Source organism: Oryctolagus cuniculus, chromosome 6 (genome assembly GCF_964237555.1).
Source record: "Oryctolagus cuniculus chromosome 6, mOryCun1.1, whole genome shotgun sequence".
NCBI lineage: Eukaryota > Metazoa > Chordata > Mammalia > Lagomorpha > Leporidae > Oryctolagus > Oryctolagus cuniculus.
The window spans coordinates 15,648,249-15,674,458 of NC_091437.1; the positions used below are offsets into that span (position 1 = coordinate 15,648,249).

The 26,210-nt window shown below is 47.3% G+C and overlaps 1 protein-coding gene across 4 annotated transcripts in view; it reads left to right on the plus strand.

The window, feature by feature from the left end:
• The first annotated feature begins 1,576 nt into the window (after positions 1-1,576).
• Positions 1,577-26,210, plus strand: part of GRAMD2B (GRAM domain containing 2B) — a 128,583-nt gene continuing 103,949 nt past the window's right edge. Inside the window, exon 1 of one of the 4 annotated variants that reach the window (XM_070076060.1) lies at positions 1,577-1,732. In XM_070076060.1, the coding sequence (XP_069932161.1) occupies positions 1,605-1,732 (128 nt within the window). In that variant the 5' untranslated portion in view covers positions 1,577-1,604. Of the gene's footprint in view, positions 1,733-17,874; positions 18,099-26,210 lie in introns of those variants that run through there. The other 3 variants (XM_051844163.2, XM_070076061.1, XM_002710167.5) reach the window with 3 other exon arrangements.

Genomic DNA, 26,210 nt, shown 5'->3' on the forward strand with positions numbered 1-26,210 from the left:
CTTTCCCAGGCACATTAGCAGGGAGCCAGATAGGAAGTGGAGCAACCAGGACTTGAACTGCAACTCATATAGGATAACAGCACTGCAGGCGGTAGCTTTACCGGCTACACCACAGCACCGGCCCCATCTTAGTATTTTCTAAACAGGTGAATCATCTCTCCACACCTTTTTTTTTTTTTTTTTTTTTTTTTTTTTGGCAACAGTCTTAGTTCAAAATCAATTAAGTACTTAAAAAATATTTAATCATTTGAGTTCAGCCAATTAGATTTTGTCTATCACAGAGCAAACAAGAAATTTAAGTGGGAAGCATTTAGCCTAGCAGTTAAGACACCCACATCCATACCGAAGTACTCGAATTCGAGTCCTGGCTCCAATTCCCATCCAGTTTCCTGCCTAGGGAGGCCCTGGGGGATTAGCGGTAGTGACTGAAGTAGTTGGATCCTTGCCATCCACGTAGGAAATTTGAATCAAATTCTGTACTCCTGCTTTTGGCTTGGCCCAGCCCTGGCTGTTGCAAGCATTTAAAGGAGTGAATCAGTGGGTAGAAGATCCCTGTCTGTCTTTTCTTCTACCTTTCAAATAAATAAAAATAAATTTTTTAAAAAGGTTCAACTTTCATGTCATTTTCTTATTCTAATACATGAACAACTTCAGTGTCTGCAATAGCAAAAATATGGCAGATCAACTAAAGAAAGAATGAAGAAGATAAACATTCTGGCATAACAGGTTCATCATCGGTAAATATTTACTGCAACCCTACAGTGAAGAAACAACCTGATTAACAGATATGGAAATTCTGATTACAGAAAGCATGGATGGGCGATAAGGCATGGATAGCATCATTTGATAGTATCAGAATTGTGTTGGGTGTGCTTAATCTGCATCACTTAAGGCATGACATTAGGAGAGTAAACCGAGAGGAACCCCGAGGGAGCACACCCTCCCGTCTTCTCACTGGCAGACACATTGGATTCCAGCAAGACACAGGTCAACACCAGCACAGGCACTGTCAGTTCTAAGCCGCCATCAAGAGGAAGACCTTTGGTTTTTAAAAAATTGATTTATGAAATTATATCTTCGGAAGGCAGAGTGTCAGCAGGAGAGACAGAGACAGAGAGACATCTTCCATCTGTTGGCTCACTTCCTAAATGGCCACAGTGGCCAGGGCTACTCCAGGCTGAAGCCAGGAGCCCTGCCCCAGCACCTGGGCCATCTTCTGCTGCTTTCCCAGGCACAATAACTGGGACCTAGATCAAGAGGGACAACGTGGGACTCAAACCCATGCTCCGATGTGGGACACCAGTGTCGCAGGCGGTGGTTTAACCTGCCGCACCGCAACCCCGGCCCTGGAAGAAGCTCTCCAGGCAAGCAGGTGATGTGATGTTATCTGACGGGTCACGGTGTTTCTGTGCTCATTTTCTGGGTTTTGGGTGGCTTGTCCAGCCCCCCTGAGCAGACTGGGAAGCGAAAACCCTCTGAGACAGCAGCTGGGAAGGAAGACAGGCCACTTGGTGAAAGGACTGTCATTGGCCACACCGGGAGTGAGGTCAAAGTCCCTTCCTGGTCCTGCCCACAGTTCCGTGGTGCCGAGTAGCCTCTGGAGGATGAGTGCAGAACGGCGCACCCTGTCAGCCGGGAGCAGCCTCCAACAAGACTTCCAAACACAGCTCATGCCCTGGAGGATTGTGCTCCGGGGGAGAGACCGGAAGCCAAGGAGGCCAGACCTGCAAGTGTAAGTCACAGGTGTCAGACCTGCTAAAACAGTCGAGAGCGGACTGTCACCTCTTTGCTGGGAAAGGGGTCTTCTGGGTGCCTCGGGGTCAGTGTCTCTGCCTGGAGGAAGTCTCTGTGGTATCCACTGGGAATATTTGGCTTATCACCATCCGAGGCTTGAGCAAAAGCAAAAATGATCATGCAGGTTTTAATGTGCTCAGGAACTTGTGATACAAAGTATTTTGCTTCTCTGTTAATTGCAAAAAAAAAAAAAAAAAGTGGGAGAGTTCGAGGGTGTGCGTGTGTGTGTGTGTGTGAGATAGAGAGAGAGAGAGAGAGAGAGAGAGAGAGAGAGAGATTCATTTGAGATGAAGGAAGGAATTCAAGCATAGAGGAATACTGAGCAATGCTAGGAGAGCCCTGGGAGGCGGAGCAGTGATCTAGGACTCCCCACTTCGGGTAAGGGAAACGCTGTGAAGCATGTCATCCCAGTCGGTTCTGGTTTTGAGTTCCTTTTCATCTAGAAAGATCGGTTTGGATGGAGGTTGGGTTTCTTTGAGTTCCGCATTAACAGGCACTACGTGTTAGCCTCTTGGGTTTTGGCTTTGGCTTTTTCTGTAGTTTACATTTTGGTAAAGCTCTAGCGGGGCACATCAAGTGCGTGTCAAGGTATTGGATTTCTTTAAAATCCCTTCATCAGCCGAACGACAATTGCTTCAAATCTCTCCAAGAAGCGTCTCTGTGAAAGATAAAGAATTTCTAGGAGCAATAAGCAGAACGTCTTTAGAGAGACTTCTAACGGCATCCCCACAGTCCATGTGGGCATTGGGAGGCGTGAGGGCGACAGAAAAAAGGGAATTGGAAAGTAAATGAGCCAAGGGGGTTGGGGACTTTCGTTTCCACTTGGGGAGGCTGCGTGTGACAGTGGCACGAGGGGAGGCTGGGCATTCTACACACCTGCTGTGTTTGGATCTCCGTTCTGCTGCCATTTAACTGAAGGTGTGGGTGAGGACGAGACAGTTGCTCTTGGGTTTCAGTTTTCCTATCCCCAAAACGCTGCACAACGTACCTGTAGCCTGGCGTTCGTAGGAGGAGTACCTTTCTTTATGCACAGAAGTGACACAGTTTCTGCTGCTTCTCGTCCTCCTTAACAGGAGACACTGCAGGGCGTGGCAGAGAGCCCGCCTCCACGCTAACCCAGCCTTTCGCTCCCCTGGCCTCGCCCTGTGAGGTTTTCACAGGTGCACAGGGAGGGCAGACATCAAATTCAAACTCTGCTTGGCTGCGGGTCTCAGAATGACAGCCGAACTGACTTGGCTCAGATGCTCACGAGCAGCCCTACCTGGTCTACAGCACTTTTCGGCTTTGTCCCTCCCGAGTGTGGCACAGGTGACCAGTGCATGAGCCTCTTTGAGCCCCAGCTTTCCCTCTGCAGCAACTAGTCTAACACCTGGAGGGAGCAGGCTGAGAAACCAACAACAGCCACAAGAGCGGGGACCTTCAAAAACGTCTGTGCCAATGTGTTACCCAGTTGAGCCTTCGCCTTCATTTATTTTTTTTATTACAAATAGAGAACATTTTTCATTTATTAGCCGGAGGCACTTCTGCTACAAGGTGCACGCTTATAAGCTGACTCACTTTCAAAGATCCTATGAGTTCAGTTCTCATGATTGAACTATCATAAACAGCACAGTCTCGGGCACCTGTTCCGCATCTGACCCAGCCTCACTGCTCTCCACTCATAAAAAACTAGCAGAACAAATGCTGAATTGAAGAGATGTAACCAACAGCAACACAGGCATGTGATAATACATGAGACTCTTTCACTCAACCGTCTTTATTCGAGAGATGGTAGTCTGTGCTCTTCTCTTTTTTTGAGATTTAGTTATTCATTTGAAAATCAGAGTTACAGAGAGAGAAGACAGATGGAGAGATCTTCCACCCACTGCAATGGCTGGAGCTGCGCCAGTCAGAAGCCAGGAGCTTCTTCTGGGTCTCCCACATGGGTGCAGGGGCCCAAGGACTTGGGCCAGCCTTTGCTGCTTCCCCAAGCACTTTAACAGGGAGATGGATTGGAAGCAGAGCAGCCAGGACTCGAACCAGCGTGCATATGGCATGCCGGCATTGCAGATGGCACCTTAACCTGCTGCGCCGCAGTCCCAGCCCCTGTGTTCTTCTAAATGCCTAAAAATTGGCAGAGAAGAATCACTATTGCTGTTCTCACTATTACCATTGTTATCAAGATGGAAATATACAACCACCTAGAAAAATGTAATTTCATGATTGCCAAGAAGGAGTAAAAGAACACACCAAGGGGCCGGCACCGTGGCTCATTTGGTTAATCCTCCGCCCGCGGCACTGGCATCCCACATGGGTGCTGGGTTCTAGTCCCAGTTGCTCCTCTTCCAGTCCAGCTCTCTGCTGTGGCCCGGGAGTGCAGTGGAGGATGGCCCAAGTGCTTGGGCCCTGCACCCGCATGGGAGACCAGGAGGAAGCACCTGGCTCCTGGCTTCAGATGGGTGCAGCGCGCCGGCCATAGCGGCCATTTGGGGGTGAACCAACAGAAGGAAGACCTTTCTCTCTCTGTCTCTCTCACTGTCTAACTCTGCCTGTCAAAAAAAAAAAAAAAAAAAAAAAACACACACACACACACACCAAAAGTTCCAACCTTGGACTTTTGCAGACATAGATTTAAAAGGGTTAAAACATAACATCTTTGAAAGAAACACAGGTGACCAAGTTCACCAATTCTGATTATGTTTCTACTCGCATTGTTAAAATAATTTGTTATCCAGAAATAAATACTAGCATTATGGTTATTTGATTTTCAACAAAGGAGTCAAAACACTACAATGGGAAAAGAATACTATGGGAGAAACAGTGTCAGTGCAATATACAGAAGTCAGACCTTTACCTCACAACATGCAAGACCTTAATCAGAGTGGGTCACATACCTTATGGCTAGGATGCAAGAGCTAAAACTATAAAGTCCTAGAAGAAAACAAAGGAGCAAATCTTCAAGATCTTTGGTTGCATAATGATTTCTCAGATCCAATAACAAAAGCACAAGTGATGAAAGGCAAGATTGACAAACTGATTTTATCAAAAATAAAGATTTGTGTTCAAAGGACCCTGTCAAGAAATTAAAAAGGTGACCTATGAAATGGTAGAAAACATTTGGAAATCATACTTCACAAACTTCATGGAATTAAAGGAAAAGCTTACTTTGGCTCAGAAAATTTCAATTTCAAATCCACGGAATTTTATTTTATTTTATTATTTTTTTTTTTGACAGGCAGAGTGGATAGTGAGAGAGAGAGAGAAAGGTCTTCATTTGCCATTGGTTCACCCTCCAATGGCCACCGTGGCCAGCGCACCACACCTATCTGAAGGCAGGAGCCAGGTGCTTCTCCTGGTCTCCCATGGGGTGCAGGGCCCAAGCACTTGGGCCATCCTCCACTGCACTCCCTGGCCACAGCAGAGAGCTGGACTGGAAGAGGGGCAACCAGGACAGAATCCGGTGCCCCGACCGAGACTAGAACCCGGTGTGCCGGCGCCACAAGGCGGAGGATTAGCCTAGTGAGCCGCGGTGCCGGCCTCAAATCCACGGAATTTTCATAATAAACATTTCCCAAATCTTCTTAAAGACCCTCCTCATAGATCTTAAGGAATATGTGTCTAAAATATATAATGGACATCACTCTAATAAAAGGACAAACAATGCAATTTAAAAATAGGGAATGGATTTGAATCAATTTTTTTATCCAAAGAAGACATACAACTGGCCAATAACTAAATAATGAGCTGCTAAAAACAGAAAGAAAAACAAAACGAGTCTTGGCAAGTATGTGGGGAAACTGGAGCCCACACCAATTGCTGGCATTTTGGAAATCAACTTGGTGATTCCTTAAAAATTGAAATAGCATGATTTCATTCCTCGGTACGTAATCAAGAGAAGTGAAAACCTGGCCACACAGAAACCTATACACACATGTCCAAGGCAGCATTATTCAGATTATTATTAGCCAAAAAGTGGAAGCAATCCAAATGCCCATCAGCTGAGCGTTAGACCCTCGGAGTGAGGATGCTAACACATCGAGAGGCACACCCCAAAGACTCCGACTCCAGACCAGCTGATGCAAAAGCAAGAGGATTTATTCGGCGTCTGCGCAGACGGGCCTCCTGAACTCGGGAGTCCAGAGAGTGCCCCCAGTACAAAGCCACACAGTTTATATACCCGCAGCGACCAATCAAAAGCACTATAGAGTCCATGCACACAGCAGTCCAATCCGCGAGTTGTTCATGTGAAGGGCATGCGTCTTCTATCCAATCAGCTGGGGGATCACACGGGAGGCATGTACCTCGTCGCCATTTTGTTGTTTACTTCTTTAGTAGTTCCTTTCCCTGCCAGCGCCATCTTGTTCACCCTGAGGGGGGACGACGTCTCTCTCCCTTTGTTCCCCTTGTGGGAGGGCGGCGTCCCGCTTCCCACACCGTTATTTGAGTATTAGGAGGCATACAAACTGGGTTAGGTCTTAGCACAGCCAGGCTCAAGTGTCGCAGCTAGCTAAGCATAGGGTCCCTTATTTTATAGCTGCACCTAATTTTAGCTTTGGGGGGAAAAGTTAAGGGCTATAATTTTAAACTTTAATTTTTATTTGGGGCAAAGGTGACTTCTTGTTTTTAATGGTATTGGCTTAGGTCACTCCATCTTGGTTTGATTTTTAAGGTTCTTCACTGAGGAATGGAAACATGACAGGCAGTCTGTCCCTTCAAGGGGTATTATTTGGTCATGAAATGGAATTAGGCAGTGAAATATGCTTTGGGAACATCATGCCAAGCCAAAGAAGCCAGTCCCAAAAGATCGCATATAGTATGGACCATTTATAAAAATATGTCCAGATTAGTTACTCTCTATGTGAAATAAAGACTTTGTCATCTATAAAGAGAGAAGGTAAAAAGTAGATTAAGGGTTGCCTAGAGCTGAGCAGGTGAATGCAGAGGGGCAAGTAACTGGCGCTGGGTACAGGTTTCTTTTAAGAGTGATGAAAATGTTCTGGGCAGCACTGTGGCATGGTGGGCTAAGTCTCTGCCTGGGTGCCAGCATCCCCCGTAGGTGCTGGTTCGTGTCCCGGCTGCTCCTCTTCCGATCCAGCTCTCTGCTTATGGCCTGAGAAAGCAGTGGAAGATGACGCAAGTACTTGGGCCCCTGCACCCACGTGGGAGACCCAGAAGAAGCTTCTGGCTGTTGGGTTTGGACTGGCTCAGCTCCAGGCGTTGTGATCCTTTGGGGAGTGAACCAGTGGATGGAAGATTTCTCTCTCTCTCTCTCTCTCTCTCTCTGTCTCTGTCTGTCTCTGTCTCTCTCTCTCTCTCTCTCTCTCTCTCTCTGCCTCTCTGTAACTCTATCTTTCAAAAAATAAAATGAGTCTTTTTAAAAAAATGTTCTAAAATTAGTGGGTGGCAGTGGCTGCACAACTCTGAATATACTGAAAGCCACTGAATTATGCACTTCAAATTGGCAAAATTTGTGATAACTAAATTCTAGCTCACAAGGTTGTTTTTTATAAAACTCCAAAATCAGGCAATTGGTTACTATAAATAAGACTCTATGAATTTATTATAAATGTTGGTTAAAAAAGACTATTATAAATCTTGATCAAGATAAACATAAAAACTTCTTGAGTGCTTATTGTGTGCAGGCAACATTCCAAGTCTTTACAAATCTGAATTCACTTACTTTCCCAACAGACCTATTCCATGGGTACAATTATTCCCATTTTGCAGATCAGGAGACTAAAGCACAGAGTTCCTTAAGTCTTCTGGTGATCAAGCAGCACAGTAAGAACTCGAGCACAGAGAGTCGGCATCTTGGAAACCAATCAGTTCTGGCCCTGGAATGTGCCTGTAAGATATGGAGAGCAAATCCCTGAAATTCAGAGAATTTGGGCCTAAGAAGATGAAAACCTGCAAGGAAAATGTCGCTCCCCCTCTTCGTGGAGGAACGACACAGGACCCTGCGCTGTTCTTTTGTCTGCTCGGCCCTCCCCGGGTTTGCTGCTGGTTCTTCCCGGGTTGGCTACTATCCCTTCCACCTCCGTGGAAGGGCAGTTCCCCCTGGCCACATTCCCCACTTCCGCAGGGGAGCGGCACACCGCCGGCCGGCTCTCTGGGGGGCTGCACAGGTGTTCCTTCAGATGTTCCCCATAGATGTTCCTGGTGCATGCCGTCTCTCTCCTCCTTTATAGTCCTCCTCCGCCAATCCCAACTCGGCTGCCCACACGCCGAGTACGCTGCTCTCCAATCAGGAGCAAGTCCTACAGTTAATTGGTTGAACTGGAGGCAGCTGTGCGGAAGCTGTTTACTTCTCTCCCAGCGCCATATTGTGGGAGAGCAGATGCATAGAATAAGTCTTAATTCCAGTAACTTAGTCTAGTCCGAGCTGCTCCCCACAGAGGAGAGCAGATGCATAGAATAAGTCTTAATTCCAGTAACTTAGTCTAGTCCGAGCTGCTCCCCACAGATCCCCCTTTCTTTTTATTTTTTTGGCGTTGATACGCGCCTGTCTTCGGTGTCCCGCAGCACACACTCTGCTCTACTTGCTAGAGTTGCCACAGGCTCTTACAAGTCCTATCCATCAGGCAAACCGAATCCGGGTCCTCTCTTCGCCATGTTGTGAGGAGGTTTTTAGGCGCTGATGCGTGCCTGTGTTCGGTGCCCTGCAGCGCATGCTTTGCTCTGCCTGCAGGGGCTTACAAGCTCTATCAGGCAAACCGAATCCAAGCCTTCTCATTGCCTTATTGTGGGGGAGACTTATTAGTGTTGGTTTGTGCCTATCTTCGGTGACCTGCAGCTCATGCTTTGGTCGAGCTGCTTACTGGTGCTTACCACCTTAAATCAGGCAGACCGAATCCAAGCCTCCTAATTGTTGCATTGTGGGGAAGCCTTACTGATGTTAATTCGTGCCTGTCTTCGGTGACCTGCGGCGCATAAGCTGCTAGCCGCCCAGGTGCTCATCGCCTCACTTAATCAGGCAGACCGAATCCAAGCTCTCTAATTGCCATGTTGTAGGGAGGCCTTTCTATTTCTCTATTTCTCTATCTCCGGGCATTCCTATTTCTCCCATTTTACTTCTATCTTCCAGCATTCCTATTTCTCTCACTTTGCTTCTAAACTTCTATTTCTCTTATCCCTGCGGCTTTCCGGCGCCTGCCCCGAGACTGCTTCTCGGCGGCTTCCCGGCTCTGAGCCGCTTCAGCCCGCGCTTCTCCGATCTGCGCGGCTTCCCGGCTTTGCGCGGCTTCCCGGCGCCTCGCCCCGCGGCAGCTTCACGGCTCTGCGCGGCTTCCCGGCGCCTCGCCCCGCCGGCGGGTTCCCGGCTGTGCGCGCACGCTCCGCGGTCTCCACGCACTTCGCGCCCGCACCACGGCCTCGCGCCAATGCCCCGTGCTCTCTCTGCACGCGGCGGCTTCCGCGAATGTTTCCGCCACCACCGGCATTCAGTCCAAGTTCCCCGGACTAACCTGGCGAATCCTGGCGGCCCACGTCTCTGCCTCTGGTTCCAGATCTTCGCCTCTTGCTCCCCAGGGTGACTTGAAGAATTCCAAGATGGCTTGGCCTGCACTCGCGGCTTCATCCTCCCTAACATTTTTCTCTACCCGGTGTGTTTCCCTAAGTTTTCTTCCAACAATATTCCTCCCTCATTTCTCCTGGCCTCTCCCCACAGTCCGTATCCAAGTCTAAGTTTCTTATAGGTTTCACTTTCACTTTCAACCTGCAGTCCGTATCTGAGTCTAAGTTTCTTCTTGCTTTCACTTTAAATCCTAACTTCTTTCCCACAGTCCGTATCCGAGTCCAAGCCTCCTCCAGGTTTCACTTTCGCTTTCAATCTCCTAGCTTCCCCGCCATAGTCCGCATCCGAGTCTATGAAAGCTTTCACTTTCGCTTTCAATCCTAACTTCTTTCCCACAGTCCATATCCAAGTCTATGCCTAGGCTTTCAATAGCTTCTTCCGGCTCCTTTTTCGTCCGGCTTTTCCCTAGGCTGTTTGCTAGTTTCTCTCTCCGATATTTTCCCTAGGCTGTTTGCTAGTTTCTCTCTCCGATATTTTCCCTAGTTCTTCCCGTTTCTTCCCTCCTAAGTTTCATATCCGTCCTAAGTTTCCTATCCGAGTCAGGTTTCCTATCCGTCCTAGGTTTTCTATCCGAGTCAGGTTTTCTATCCGAGTCACGGCACCATTATGTCGCTCCCCCTCTTCGTGGAGGAACGACACAGGACCCTGCGCTGTTCTTTTGTCTGCTCGGCCCTCCCCGGGTTTGCTGCTGGTTCTTCCCGGGTTGGCTACTATCCCTTCCACCTCCGTGGAAGGGCAGTTCCCCCTGGCCACATTCCCCACTTCCGCAGGGGAGCGGCACACCGCCGGCCGGCTCTCTGGGGGGCTGCACAGGTGTTCCTTCAGATGTTCCCCATAGATGTTCCTGGTGCATGCCGTCTCTCTCCTCCTTTATAGTCCTCCTCCGCCAATCCCAACTCGGCTGCCCACACGCCGAGTACGCTGCTCTCCAATCAGGAGCAAGTCCTACAGTTAATTGGTTGAACTGGAGGCAGCTGTGCGGAAGCTGTTTACTTCTCTCCCAGCGCCATATTGTGGGAGAGCAGATGCATAGAATAAGTCTTAATTCCAGTAACTTAGTCTAGTCCGAGCTGCTCCCCACAGAGGAGAGCAGATGCATAGAATAAGTCTTAATTCCAGTAACTTAGTCTAGTCCGAGCTGCTCCCCACAGAAAATATTAGGCAGTATTGAAAAAGTCCATGGAAACTAGATGTGATGAGAAAATTATCCACAGATTTCAAAATGAGCTCATTTTTTAATTCCATGAATTTTGGCAAGTCCCCTCTGGTTTGTTGATTTATTCTGCTGCCTCACACGGCAGCTGTGGGATCTGGAAGGCAGCAACATGTGAGCCCACACGGCTGTCGCATGCTGTGTCTGAGACAGTGGTGACCCGGGGCTGATTGCTGGACAGGGATCCAGGTAGCAGACATTCTGCCCAGCAACGTGGTGTGAAGAACAATCCAGATCATCAGGCCAGGAGCTAGGGGTGAATCAAGAGGCAAACCCAGCTCAGCCACAAACTATTCCTGAGACCTTGGGTGGGACATCTATCCCCTGGGGACACCAGCGATGGATCTGGAACACGAAGCCTCTTCCATACGTGGGCTCTAAGATCCCTGCAGATTCCAAACTCTCATCACGCAGCAGCTAGTTTCTAGACTGTGCTCAGAAACATTGTTGCCGGTGGTATGCTGACTCCCAAACACATCTTCCTCAAGTCAGTTTCCCGGGATTCTCCAACCATGTTTCCTGTTCAAGTACAACCACACTGTGCCCCACACTCCAGCTGCAGGCAGAGACCAGAAAAGATGTGCTTGTTCCTCACTTTAAAGTCTGAGACCTCTTGAAAATCAAAAAAAAAAAAAAAATACATATGCTTGGCAAATATACATATGCTTAGCAAATATTGGTTCTACTTCCAGGATTATCAAAGCAATTTGACTCCTGTGGAGTAAAACATAATTTTGATGATACTACAATGCTAAGTCTGATTATCTGTGGGAGCAAAGAGCTACAGATTTTTGTTTATTTTTTTCTTTATATTTTGTGGGTTTTTTTCCCAAAAAATAAAGTATTTTAAAAGCCTTATGGGTTGAGGCCAGCACTGTGGCACAGCAGGTTAGTGCCCTAGCCTGAAGCGCCGGCATCCCATATGGATACCGGTTCTAGTCCCAGCTGCTCCTCTTCTGATCCAGCTCTCTGCTATGGCCTGGGAAAGCAGTGGAAGATGGCCCAAGTCCTTGGGCCCCTGCACCCACATGGGAGACCAGGAGGAGGCTCCTGGCTCCTGGCTGCAGATCAGCGCAGCTCTGGACGTTGCGGCCAATTGGGGAGTGAACTATCGGATGGAAGATCTCTCTCTGTCTCTCTCTCTCTCTCTCTCTCTCTCTCTGTGTAACTCTGACTTTCAAATAAATAAATATCTTTTAAAAAAAAGCCTTATGGGTGCAATGCTACCAATGTAGATAATACCACTAAACTCTAACATTTGAAACAATTAAAATCGCAAATATTATTTTATGTATACTTTCCCCCAAATAAAAAAATACCAAAAAACGACCTATAATGATCCCATCTTCAGGAGTATTCTCTGTAAATACTTATCACACTGTATGATAGTAAACAAAGACAGAATGTACAATAATGACTACACAGTTTGTCAGACGATACTATGATTTACATTGAAGAGCACCGTTTTGAAAAATCTGGTAACTCCGGGGTCAAACTCATAGGTTTTACCAAACACCGAAATTTGAAGTTTGAGGTGTGGCAGTGGTGGGAGGAACTGTCAGCATCGCTTCCCAAAGCCACCTTCAGTGCCGTCAGCTCAGGGGTAGGACCTCCACTATGGAATTATCCAGTACTATAAGTCAAAGGGTTCCTTCCACCCCACTCTAGAAAGCCAGTTAACCACCTCCTCACTAGTTAAATCATAAATTTATCAATGAACAGAAATTTACACTCACAGAATGTTTTAAAGCAATTGAAGCAAGAACAATGGAAGCCTTAGAAACCATAAATTAAACAGTTTGCTTAGGGGTTGGAATCCTATGTGCATTTTTTCTTTTGATGTTACTTTCTTTTTTTTAAGATTGTATTTATTTGAGAGGTAGAGTTACAGACAGAAAAAAAAAAAAAAAAAGGAGAGACAGAGAGAAAGGTCTTCCATCCACTGGGTCACTCGCCAAGTGGATGAAACAGCAAGGGATGAGCTGAGCTGACCCGAAGCCAGGAGCTTCTGCCCGGTCTCCCACGCATGTGCGGGGGCCAAAGCACTTGGGCCATGTTTTCCTAGGCTATAGCAGAGAGCTGGATGGGAAGAGAAGCAGCCGGGACACGAACTGGCGCAGCGAACGGGAGAGTAACCTGCTATGCCACAGCACCGGTCTCTGATGTTGCTTTCTGAGTCTTTCATAATCTACATGTTTTTATTCATAATCTACATGTTTTTATTCATAATGTTGTACTTTTAAAAAAAAGAATAATTTTATTTGAAACTCGAATGCACATACACAAAACAACCTGAAGCAAATATCATCCGAGACAGCGAGAAGACTTGCCCAGGCAGGTGAGAAGCCAAGAGCAGGAATCTGGGCTTCCAACTTGGTTTCCCTTGTATCCTTGAGAACAAATGCACAAAAAGACAAGTTACCCTAAGACTGATCTCACCGGGTTTACGGGAGCTGCAAGGCTGATTTTCTCATTCTTCTAGGGGGCAGAACCCCCTCTCCAGTGACAACCTGCTGCAGAACGAAATAATTTCTGTCAAGGGCAACGTACGGTTTCCGTCAGCATGCTCTCAGAGAAAGGCCCGTGACCGTGGGGCAGGAATGAACCCCCTCTCCAGTCCTCATCACAGCAACCACAGAATAAAGGTGTTTGGGGAGAGAGGCAGGGACTCCCACTGTGTCCAGTCCAGCAGTTACTGGAGTACCCTGCGCTGCCTGGCTGTGCCTTCATCATCAGTGTCAACACTCCGTAAGCCGGGATTGTGCCCCTCACTCTCTCTAGGGGATTAATTTTTCCACGAAACACATGCAGACATAGCTGATGCTACATTGAGAAACGCAGATTGTATCTTTCGGTTAGATTAGATAAGGCTCCACTCACCGTTAGTGAAAATATGGCCCAGATCAAAAATCACCAACATCACCCACATCACCATCACCACCACCACCACCAGCAGCACCGTCATCATCATCGGCAGTATTTTCTGGATGGACTCAGCCCTGCACGTCCAGGCTTCGTCCTTGAACTCCACTGCACTGTGCCAAGTCCTCATAGCCGTCTTATGGGGTAGATCTTAGTATTGTTGCTCTTTTTACAGAGCACGGCAAACCTCAGTGCCACTCTAAAGTAACATGGCAAAGAAATAATGGGCCCTCCCAACCCAGGAAACGTGGTCTCCAGGCCACACAATAAACCACAACCGTCAGCCACAGTACCTTAGGAGGGTGAGCATTTTCACTTCACACCCAGTTAGCAGGGGTCTCTCTGTGCGTATTCCAGGGTGAAGTCTGGCACTGCAGGTAGCTTCAGCAAACCACAAGCTTCTTTACCCAAGTGGCAGTGCTACATGCTTAGAGTATGCAAACTCATTTTGTGAATTCTAGCCTCGACACAGTGTAACCAACCAGATACGTTGCTAACTTCCTAATCATAGAGGAAATCTTGTTTACTTATATATATACAAATAAATTTTATGCATATGTATGCAAATAAGTTTATGTATATATCAAATGTGTAAGAAACTTCTGTTTATAAAAAAGATACAGTAGCCTGTGTCGTGGTTCACTAGGCTAATCCTCCGCCTGCGGCATCGGCACACTGGGTTCTAGTCCCGGTTGGGGCGCCAGATTCTGTCCCGGTTGCCCCTCTTCCAGGCCAGCTCTCTGCTGTGGCCCGGGAGTGCAGTAGAGGATGGCCCAAGTGCTTGGGCCCTGCACCCCATGGGAGACCAGGAGAAGCACCTGGCTTCTGGCTTCGGATCGGCGCAGGGTGCTGGCCGTAGCAGCCATTTGAGGGGTGAACCAATGGAAGGAAGACCTTTCTCTCTCTTACTGTCTAACTCTGCCTGTCAAAAAAGAAAGAAAGAAAGACATAGTAAAAGCCAAATAATATAATAGGCGTGCCAAATGCATCCTAAACCTCGATTTGGTAGAAGAGAAAAGCAAATTCCAGAGATATTAACGGACTTAATAAGTGAAAAAGCCCAAATTCATTTTTTTAATGTCAGAGTCTCTTTTATGAACTCAATTTATAAGGATACAACACTGTGAGTTATTCGACAGTATTGGGGAAATGAGATATTTCTATCATGGGTGGTCCTAATGAACCAGCCTGCTAGGCAGTCTTCGTCATGGTTGGCTTTGCTTTCCTGTCCGCTTCCACGCAAGGACATAAGTCTTTGTTTTAGTTGCATTCTGGTTACTACGATTACTCTTCCTTTTGGCCAGTGTGTCTGTGTCTGCTCTTTTGTAGCTGTATTTACACAAACATCCCACTCCAGTTGTTTATCTTTGGTCGCCTGGTCTTTGTTTTAGTTTCCACACGCAAAAATGAACGCCGGAGCCCAGGCTAGAAGGCTCCTTGGGCAGAAGCCATGTCCAGATGGCCAAAGGGGTCACACAGGGGTAGCTCTGTGCTACTGAGCATTGCTGCCCAGTGATCAAACGCCATCGATCTTAAAAACAGAGCCTGCAGAATTCATGTTCTCTGAGAGGTCACGTGCCACCACCACTTCATTCTCCTTTGAACGCAGAGTCCAAATGTGACTCCTGGAGACTATTGTCAGATCTCTCATCAGCAGCTCCCAGCAAGAGCTGAAGTTCCCAGGGTCGGGGTGGGGCTGGCCCCAGCTGAATCCAGTTCGGGGTGAGGTTGCAACGGCCTCCTCCAGCGTCTGTTGTGTCTGTCCGAAACCTGAACACCCCTGCGGAAGACGTGAGCGTTCCCGGTCCCCACCGCTCTGAGCTGGCTTCTGTCCGCACCTGCTGGTTTATTTACCTCTCTGGCTCCTGAAGCCGTTTGAGTTCGTGACCCTTGCTCTAGACTTCCAGCTAATCTCCTCTTTGACACAATTTCTTATGATAAAGAATTAACTCAGCATCTTACATAAGAGTTCGGTCAATGCTGTGTTAACTGCTTCAGTGTGCTTCCCAGAGGCTGTTAAGCTGTTGCCTAAATGAAATCCCATAAAGCCCAGACCACGGCTGCAGTGGTGCCACTTGTCTCCTTTGGCCTCCATGCTGTCTTGCACATGCCCATCGAGCTACTCTTTCGTCTTTTTATTCCTATTATCTACAGGGAAAGTTTGAACTCACCACCCTGGCATTCAGACTCCTTCAGAACTCAGCCTCCATGTAGCTGCTCCAACCTATGTGTCTACTTCACCTACACAATCTCACACACACACACCTGCCTTATGACCCAGTCGCTTCCTTCCCTTTCTGCCCTTCCAATGTCCCCTGGTTGAAACTCAACTCAGTCCCCACCTTTTCCTCTATACGTCCCTAAGTCTCAAGTGATCTTGCCTCCTTTTCAACCTCAGTGCTCAACAAATATTTGCTGAATGAATGAATGAATTCCAGTATGACCGGGCCGGTGCCGCGGCTCACTAGGCTAATCCTCCGCCTAGCGGCGCCGGCACACCGGGTTCTAGTCCCGGTCGGGGCTCTGGATTCTGTCCCAGTTGCCCCTCTTCCAGGCCAGCTCTCTGCTGTGGCCAGGGAGTGTAGTGGAGGATGGCCCAGGTGCTTGAGCCCTGCACCCCATGGAAGACCAGGAAAAGCACCTGGCTCCTGGCTCCTGCCATCGGATCAGCGCGGTGCGCCGGCCGCAGCGCGCCGGCCGCGGCAGCCATTGGAGGGTGAACCAACGGCAAAGGAAGACCTTTCTCTCTGTCTCTCTCTCTCACTGTCCACTCTGCCTGTCAAAAAAATTAAAAACAAATAAAAATAAAAAATAAAAAATAATTCCAGTATGACCACAAGGCTCAACAAATAACTTGCTGAATGAATGAATGAATTCCAGTATGACCACAATTCTTACTCCTGAATTCTGGCCAAGCTGCTTACTCTTCTTTCTTTTTTTTTAAGATTTATTTATTTATTTGAAAGTCAGAATTACAGAGAAAGAAGGGGAGAGAGAGAGAGAGAGAGAGAGGAGAGAGGTTTTCTATCCACTATTTCATTCCCCAAATGGCTGCAACAGCCAGGGCTGGGCCATAAATAAATAGGTGTTACTCTATTGGAGATACTGTGATTGGCTTAATTCAACCCTTCGGTATAATTTATGTTTTTCTAACAACATTTCCAACACAACTGGAGCACAGCGCTCAGGAGGGAAAGAGAAACCCAAACTGAGCTATCGAGGAAGGAGAAGGGAAGCTGGGCGTGCTGCCCTGTTGGAATTGTAGCACGGGGACCCCGGGAGCAAGGGGGACCACCTGTGTCACGGCGAGGCCAGCACGAAGGGCTTCCCAGCATCCAGGGAGCTGTCTGCTACAAAGAGGAAAATCCCAGGCAAATCAAGACAAGCTGGCCACCCTATTAGGCCCCACTGAGACCCACACTGTGTCTCATTTCGAAAGCAAAGTGCTGACAAGGCCAAGGCTAAAGGGCTGATTTCCCAGGAAACTTTGCTCTCTTCCACAGTCAGAATCTAGGCACGTTTCTTAGGTCAGCCATTCTCCAGTGTCACTCACAGTGACAGCACAGCAAGAAGAGAGAGCCCAGCTACTTCGGGACAAGGTCTGCGTGGCTGCTGGAGGGACACCGATGCTTTGAGATGGTCACATGAAAACACACATTTTCCGAAGCTCGTATTTTGTGTAAAGTGTGGATCCGGAGCATAATCCACAGAAAACTACGAATTCCCACAGCACGCTCGCCCACGTCATCTCATCCCAACCCGTGCAGCGGGCATGACAGACTCCAAGCACAGCAGGGGTGGGGCCACACAAGGGAGGGAGCACAGCTCTCGCCTCCTAGTGTGTGCGTGTGTGTGTGTGCATGGGTGTGGGTGGGTTTCACACTGGTTCCTGCCTCCTGGAACCCAGCCACGTACACTGCCTACGTGTTGAGACTCCCTTGACCCCATCCGTGTCACTTCACAAGAACTCCTGAGCCGTTCAGGCCGCAGGAACCGAGGAGTGCAGCCGTGAGCCTCCAGGGCCTCAGCCGTGGCGCAGGGAGAGGGCTGGCCAGGTCCTGTGTGTGAAAGGCTCAGAGCCACATTCCTCAGCCTGCTGGTCAGGCTCAGGCGGTCAGAAAAAGCATCCTCGCTTTTCCGATCTGTCGCTCCCGGGCCCTGCTCCCTGCTTTCCTGAAGCGTTCGCTTTTCCATACACTTGTCCGCCTAGATCCTTAGATTCGGCGGTGTTCCTACGAATAAATGAAACACTGACTTTCCCAGACACGTCCATCCGCGTCTCCCTTAGAGTAAATGGCGGTGGGATGAAAGGCACCCCGTGTCACAGTGATAGGTTACTCATTAACTGGCTTTAAAGACCTAGCCTGGGCTAGGTTAGGAGTCCTGTGGAGAAACGCTTCCTGCAGTACGGAGCTGAAGGCAGCCATCTGCATGTCACTGGGGAGCCCCTGCCATGCCCATGCGGGTGTGAGCTCGCCACCGGCAGGGCACGATGGGGAAGAAAAGGCCGCCTTCCAACGACACGGTCTTCCGCTTTGAGCTTCCCGGCAGCCCCAAGAGAGGCAGCACAGAGGCGCCGCACAGCTCCACGGACAGCCCCGGCTCCGTGTTCCTGAGGTGGGTACGGCGCGGCCCTGGCCGTCCACTCTGTTCCCTGGCGGCCCCGGGCCACCCAACAGGTGGCCCTTGGAGAGCTCCTTCCTCGGTTCCCCCGGGGGAACGAGGAGGCACGGCCAGCCCTCCTGGAAGGAGGGTGTGTGGGAGACGAAACTGGGATGTGATTTTTCTGATCAAAGCCCGATTGTTACTTAGAATTACCGCTTGCGTGGGGAAATTCTCTTTACTGCCTTGGTGGGTGCTTCGTGGGTAAGTGGGTCGGCTCCTCTATTCCTGACCTGCTGACCAGTTCATAAGACGTGAAGTCAGCTGGTGAAACCAAAAACCTGCTTTTGTGTCAGAGCTACCTGGATTATTACTAGTATCATTATAATAAGATAAATGCCTCTCTCGGCCTTTCTAAATTAAACATTAAAATAGCACCAGCTGGGCGCCGGCTCCTCTGTTTACAATATAGTACTCCACGGAGCTCTGACACGGTTCGGAACGTAGCCTTCTTACCTGTACATAGTAATACCTCATTCAGCTCTATTCTGGTAATGACATACTTTGAATGGAAATTCACCCATCAAGTCTTTTGTTCATTCTCTCTAGCAACTTACAAAATGTAGAATCAAGTAGAATTGGAAATCAAATAGGAGAAAAAGTTTCTCATCCACTTTAACATACACTGTAATGTAACTCTCACATTAACTTTTCAAGGGAAAGCAAAAGAATGACCCCAACATCCAAACTTGACTTCTAGATTAAGAAAGTCAAGGGTTCCACTTGTTTTGTCTTTTAGCCATTTTTGATCATTTATACAAACAGTGCTATATAGGTTTTATATATTAAGTAAAAAAGAAACCCCATTTTATTTGATGACATTCACATATCAGCGTGTCAGTTTAGGAAAACAAATGAATAATTCTAAAAAGAAGTTTTAGATACCAAAAGACTGAGCTTATGCAAGTTTGACTTCATATATCTATTTTCTTTTTTTTTTCTTTTTGACAGGCAGAGTGGACAGTGAGAGAGACAGAGAGAAAGGTCTTCCTTCAGTTGGTTCACCCCCCAATGGCCACTGCGGCTGGCGCACCACGCTGATCCAAAAGCAGGAGCCAGGTGCTTCTCCTGGTCTCCCATGCGGGTGCAGGGTCCAAGCACTTGGGCCATCCTCCACTGCACTCCCTGGCCACAGCAGAGAGCTGGCCTGGAAGAGGAGCAACCGGGACAGAATCTGGTGCCCCAACTGGGACTAGAACCCGGGGTGCCAGTGCCGCAGGCGGAGGATTAGCCTAGTGAGCCGCGGCGCTGGCCCATATATCTATTTTCAGTATAGCTTAATTTTTCTACCCATCACTAAAATCTGCCTCACTTGATCTTGTGATTATTGGAGCAAGAGTACAGTTCTCATGATGGAAAGTAATGCCATTCATAATGCCATTTCTGCATTAGGTCCATATTTTGCTAAAACTTCCAGTGTCTCTCACATTGCTTTATCTACTTAGACTGCCTCTTAAGTGTGTGCAAACTCCTCACAACCCCAGCTCTAACCAGGAAAAAAATAAATCAAATATGTCCGCAGACAAACACAGAATACATAAAGGATAATTGAAATAAATGTTTTCACAATCATAAATAAATGGAATGGAAAGCAACATGGAAAGCTTGAAGAGACTGGTAAAGTCAAGAGTCCTCCAGAATGATCCGGGCCTAAGTCATCTGCATGTTTGGTACTCGACATCAGACCGCTGTCTTTCCATCTGAAAGTGTTTTTGTAAAATATGGATTGGAACCAACCTGAAAACACTTGGCGTGTCTCCAGATAGTTTGGGCACCAGGCAACGTTCCATCTAGTGGAAAGATTTTTACTGTACTGTGTAGAAAAAGGTTGAAGGGAATTCACAAAAGCACTCAGGCACACACTGTCTACATTTCTGAGGTCAGAAATAAGACCAGATAAACACTTCCTTGTACCTGTAAATAAATATTAAGAATTTTACGTGGCTGCTTTGAGATCCCATTATCCTTCCCATGAACTGGAGCTGATAAAATATACTCTTAGAACAACATACTTCTGGGGCTAGCACCATGGCGCAGTAGGTTAATCCTCCACCTGCGGCGCCGGCATCCCATGTGGGCACCAGTTCTAGTCCCGGTTGCCCCTCTTGCCGTCCAGCTCTCTGCTGTGGCCCGGGAGGGCAGTGGAGGATGGCCCAAGTGCTTGGGCCCTGTACCCACATGGGAGACCAGGAAGAAGCACCAGACTCCTGGCTTTGGATTGGCCCAGCTCCAGCCGTGGCGGCCATCTGGGGAGTGAACCAGCAGAAGGAAGACCTTTGTCTCTGTCTCTCCCTCTCACTGTCTGTAACTCTACCTCTCAAATAAATAAATAAAATCTTTAAAAAAAAAAAAAGAAAAAACAACACACTTCAGATAGGCACAGAGACAGCGTACACAGTGTTTTTGTTCAGGAGCAGCAGCGTGTCCGGTCTGCCCCTTCTTCCGTTCCGAGCCTGCTTATGGATTTACAACCCTTTGAAGGTTAATGCCTTTTTTTTCTTTTTTTTTCTTTTTTTTTTTTTTGTGGATAGTTTAAAACACACTCTAGTGATTTTTGTTGGAAAATGTTTCTAGCATATTGGTTTTTTTTTGCACTTTTATTATGTTCAAATTATTAATTTAATGATGTGTTACTTTTTTTATTTGCATAGTCTGTGACTCACTGAAGAAGCCCTTATGACCCTTTGAGATCATAAGAATGTCCCTCCACATCTGCTCCTACAAGCATGCTTAGCTTCCAGACAGGAGTCCTTTTCAAGCTTGGAATTCATTTTGTTTCTGATATGAATTAGGGCATTTTAATATTTTTATACAGCTAATGAATGCTCTCACACTATTTATTTAAGAGCTTCCTCTTTCTCCACTAATCTGCAACATGAACTCCATTAGACAGCCTGCTTTTAATTATTTTCTCTTTATAGCAAACCATCTGGAAAGACATGTCTCCTTCCCTAGTTTAAAAGTCTTTGGTTAGCCCTGTGCCCTTCTACTTAAATTTTAGGACCAGCCTGTGAAGTAAAATCTCTATTTTTTTAGTTGAAACTGCATTGACTCCATTGCTTAATTTGAGAATCTTTGACATCATACAGTACTAAATGTATCTTTTCAGAAACATGGTGTCTGCCTCCATGTACTTAGGTCATTTTTAATGTCCTTCAATAAAGATTTAGAATATCCTGCACACAGATCTTCTCATATTTATTCATGGGTACTTTACATCTTTGTTTCTATTGTAAATATATATTTGTCACACTTTTTTGTGAATGTTGTATAGGAATGGTAACTAGATTTCTAAACTGACCTTATATTCAACATCCTTCTTATTAATTTTAATAACTGACTAGTATGGCCTAAGATTTTTTTGTAGAGACAACATTTGAAATAATAAAAACTTTGTTTTTATTCTTCCAATCTTTACTTCTTTTAGAACTCTTTTGCTTTATTACACAGAAAGAAACTCCATTATAATGTTGAAATAAGTAGTAATTCCAAGCATTTTTGCTTTGTTCCTGATTTTAAAAGAAATCCTTTTAGGATTTCAGGATTTATCATTCTTTTCTGGGTTAAAAAATTTCTTTGAATTGATGTTTTCCTTTTTTTTTTTTTTTAAGATTATTTATTTGAAAAGCAGAGTTACAGAGGGAGCAGAGATGGAGAGAGATCTTCCATCTGCAGTTTCACTCCCCAAATGTCTGCAACAACCAGGCCTGAGCCAAGCCAAAACCAGGAGCCTGGAACTCCATCTGGGTCTCCCACGTGGCTGGCAGGGAACCAAGCACTTGGGCCATCTTCCACTGCTTTCCCAGGAGCATTAACAGGGAGCTGGAGCAGAGGCAGAGCAGCTGGGATTCCAACCGGCGCTCGTATGAGATGCTGGCATCACAGGCAGCGACTACACCCACTATGCCACAACCCCAGTCCCTGAACTGAGGTTTTTCAAGTTCCTGAGTCTTTCCTCACCTCCAATCAAGTGACCCTCATGTGAAACTCTTTGATGTTCACATGGTCACAGTACCTCAAAATTCAAATTCACAAGAAATCATCATCTTCCAAAACATACAGAATATAGGTAGCCTTGGAAAAGCCCGAATTGCTGTAATCTTCATAGGTAGTTTACTGGTTGACTGGCAAAGCTTTGGCGAATTAAACATTCCATAAATTAAGCGTTCAGGAAATTAAAAACTCGAGAATTTCGGTCTAATGAAGTAGCTTTGGGAGACTCATTATGCAAATCAGCCTTTAGGTAAACATGAGAGCTGCCCAGTGGAGATAGGGCACCGTGGACTTCAGAGGCAAGCTGGCAAGCACACAGGGCAAAGATGAGGTAGACATCAACAGGGAGGAACAAGGGTGGGGCTGGCCAGGCCTGCCCAGACTCCTCCTGACCTCCGCTCTGGGCAGCACGCCAGGCTGTGGCCAGCAATGACCTCAGAGTCCAAGGCCGCCCAGCAGTCCCACTCCCTGTTCCTGCACTGCGTGGTTCCATGTATCTCCTATTGCTCTTCTCCCAGCTACGGCCACTGGGTGGGAGCAGAAGCAGCCACCCTTACTCCCCTCCACTCTCACCTCCCAAGAGCCTTGCCTTGTCCTAGCTAAACCCTCAGCTTTTGCTTAGCACCTGAAGACCAGGACCCAGGCGAGGTTGTGGCTTGCCCCATTCTCGCAGGTCAAGCCAGTGGGCTCAGCTGCTCACACACCACAGAGATACTTCCCGGCTGTGATGGGGGGTGGGTGGGGGGGCAGGGCTAAGTCCTGGGAAGTGGGTTCCCCCTCCAGGAGCAGGGAGGGTGTGGCCCAGTCGAGGAGAGCAGGACCGTCTTATGGGGTGTGAAATGGCATTCGTTATGGCAGAACCTGTGAACTTCTCGGAGTGCGGCGTGCGGAGCAGGCTACGTCAGGGCCGAGGGAGGAGGAAGTGCATCGGGGGCAGCACAAGTCAGAATGCAGAGGTTAGGTGCAGAGGCCCAGGCCTCTCTTTGCGGAGAGTGAGAATCCTCGGAGCAGAGGACAGGGAACTCCTCAGGGGTATTCATGGCCAGGACAGCAGGCACCTGCGTTGTCTTTCTTACTTCCAGACTCTTCCCCATAGGCCATGACACAAAGCAATCAGACGTCCCTAACACATCGGCTCTCGCCAGTTGTCAGGCTTCGGAACTCGCTGGAAGCCCACCTTTGACCGCCTCACAAATCTGTATTCAGCTTTCCAGATGCACCTCTGAAAGGTCTGGCACAGACCCTGGGGACTCCCCTCCCCCCAAATCCTGCCCCTCAGAACAACAGTCTCTTCTTGTTTGTTGGCCCTCCCTCCCACAACCACACCAGAATGCCCTGCCATTGGGATGGACTTAGGACAAAGCCAATGCAGCTTAGCATCGACATGATCCCTAGCTAGGCGCTCCCAGTCGTGCACTTTGTGAAATATTTTGACTGCAATTAGGATCACTCTGTCTCTCTCCACCTCAGCTTGTCCTCTGTCGCATGTCTGCTCCAGTCAGGTGGCCAAGCACATTACTGGAAATCTGAACTAAGGAAGGGGGAGTTGTTTGGAGATAAATTTAGTTTACCTGTAAGTGCAGGGCTACAGATAGCACGGTGATAGCAACATGCCCCACTGGTGTCATGCATCAGAAGTATGTGGGGAATGAGAGCGAAACAAGGTTTGCACTGTATGAAGTCAGAGGAGCTGGTCTCTGGCAAATTCTCCCAGGCATTAGATGGGAAAATTGTGAATGGTGGAGTCCATTCTCATCACGGCCTAGTCCAAACATTCTTTCCTGCTGTGCTGTGTGACTGCGTACCCAGTAAGAGAACTGATATAATGTGTACACCAACCTCACTGTTCTTTTCTTTTTTGATGGCAATTGCACATGACAGAATTTATCAGAATCCCAGTGTTTATGGTGCATATACCCCACCTAATCCTAAAACTGTACACAGCCTCCATGTATGTCAATAGATGAGCATGGCATTGTCAAGGATGAGCCTGAGTTTGAAAGAAATTAAAAAGCAAGTTTTTTCTAGAGATACTAAATCATTTTCTTTTCTTTACAAATATTACAAAGTTGTTGCCATCGGACAGAATCAATGAGCTAAAAAATCGTAAGAAGATAGAATAGATTGGGCTCTTAATTCACAAGAATATGGTATCTATTTTCTAGGTCTGGAGATGTTTATGGAATTTATCATCTTTCTTTCTCTCTCTACCCCATCTCAAATAATAATTAATAATAACAAGGTTCACTTACATACTTGCATCTTTATTTATTATTTATTTAGCCTTCATATTTAACCAGAACAAGCCAGGCAGGTATAAATGAACTGTAAGTTCTAAGAGTGGCTGCTGGGTAACTTTGAGGAAGATCTCGCAGGGAGCTACAAGCAGGCAAAGTGTGGAGAAGATGAACGAGTGTTTATATGTGACCCAGCAGTGAACATATTCATCTCTTCCATTCCAGTGGCTTCCTCAAGGGAATTTCTTACGGCAGTGGCCTTATAAACTTCTGTGGCTTTCACAGTGGGAGATGGATTACAGTTAATCTCTGCATTGCTTAGATGAGGAGAGCAAGTAAGAAAAAGAAATTTCCTGTTGTTGCTGTGTGGCAAAACCAAGCCAACAAAATCATTTCAGGTAGCCAATGCCCAGCCAGCTACATGACCAGGTAACCATTATCCAGCTCCATTGACTGCTTTTTTTTTTTTTTCATCTTGTTTGAATTATTTGGGCTATTCACAAAAATCAAATGCATCTTCAAGAGTCATTTAATTCACTCATATTTAAATTTTATGTATGTATTTATTTATTTTTGAGAGGTAGCGAGATAAAGAAAGAGAGCTCTCCTTTGCTGGTTTACACACAACGGCTGGGACTGAGCCAGGCTGAAGTTGAGAGCCGAGAGTTCAATCCAGGTCTCCGTGGGCGGCAGGAATCGCATCACTCGAGCCATTAAGGCTGCTTCCCAGGGTCTGCGTTGGCACGAAGATGCAATCAGGCACCTGAGCCCAGGGATAGGCTCAAACCCAGGCACCGCAATGTGGCATGCAGGCGTCTCAGTTGCTAGGGGACACACCTGCCTCCAAGGGTCACTCAATTCAGTTCCCTCATCTCTCCCACAGGGATATTTATAGCCCCCGAGGGGACACAGGTCTCAGAAGTACTCACGGTACTGTTTGAAAGAACAAGGTTAGGAAGCCCTACCTGGGGTTCCCAATTCTGCATTGACCCAATTTCAGTTAACTGTAGAGACACCTGTCTATTTACACTGCAGTGACTGCCCAATAAACCCATTGTAAGTTCAAAGTGCCGTACCCTGAAAATGCGTTGAATCCACCTAAGCTACCAAACACTGTCGCTTAGCAACACAGCGCATTTCCCACTCATGACTGGGGGCTGAGTGGGAGCTGCTGCTGCTGCCACTGCCCAGCTTCCCGAGAGAAGATTTTGACATTGAACATCACTAGCCCAGGAAAGACTGCATTTCCAAGTACAGTTCCTGTTCTGTGAGTCCTGCTTCCCCACTGTGGTAAAGTTGAAAGAGCACAAGTCAAACCATCATTGGTTTGGGACCGTGTGTATCTGTAAAATCCAGTGACATTTGCTCTGAGTACAGTTGAGGAGTGGCGAAAGAACAAGGAACAAGTGTGATGGCCAATTTCATGGCACAGCTATAAAATGCATTCCATAACCCTGTGTAGAAACACCTTGAGGATTGGTCCACAAAGCCACTGCCTGGTGCACAGCTGGTTTTGTCACCTGCAAGCTGTGATTTTTCTTTGTGCCTCCTTTTCTGCACCTGTAACATGGGGATGATCGCAGGATTAAATGAGATCATTGGCAGCATGTTTAGCACAGAGCAAATGTTCCAATGCAAACTCTGATGATCATAATGCAATGGGAGAGATCCCCCTGGCTTACTGGTATACCTACCACCTAGCAATCCCAGGCTAGGAAGACTTCCATCCCTCCTTGGCCCCAGCACCCAGCACATAGAAGAAACTGCTGAGAATGGATTCCAGTTGAGTATATACATGCCTCCGGATGCAGTGCCTGCTTCCAGGAGCCCCAGTCTC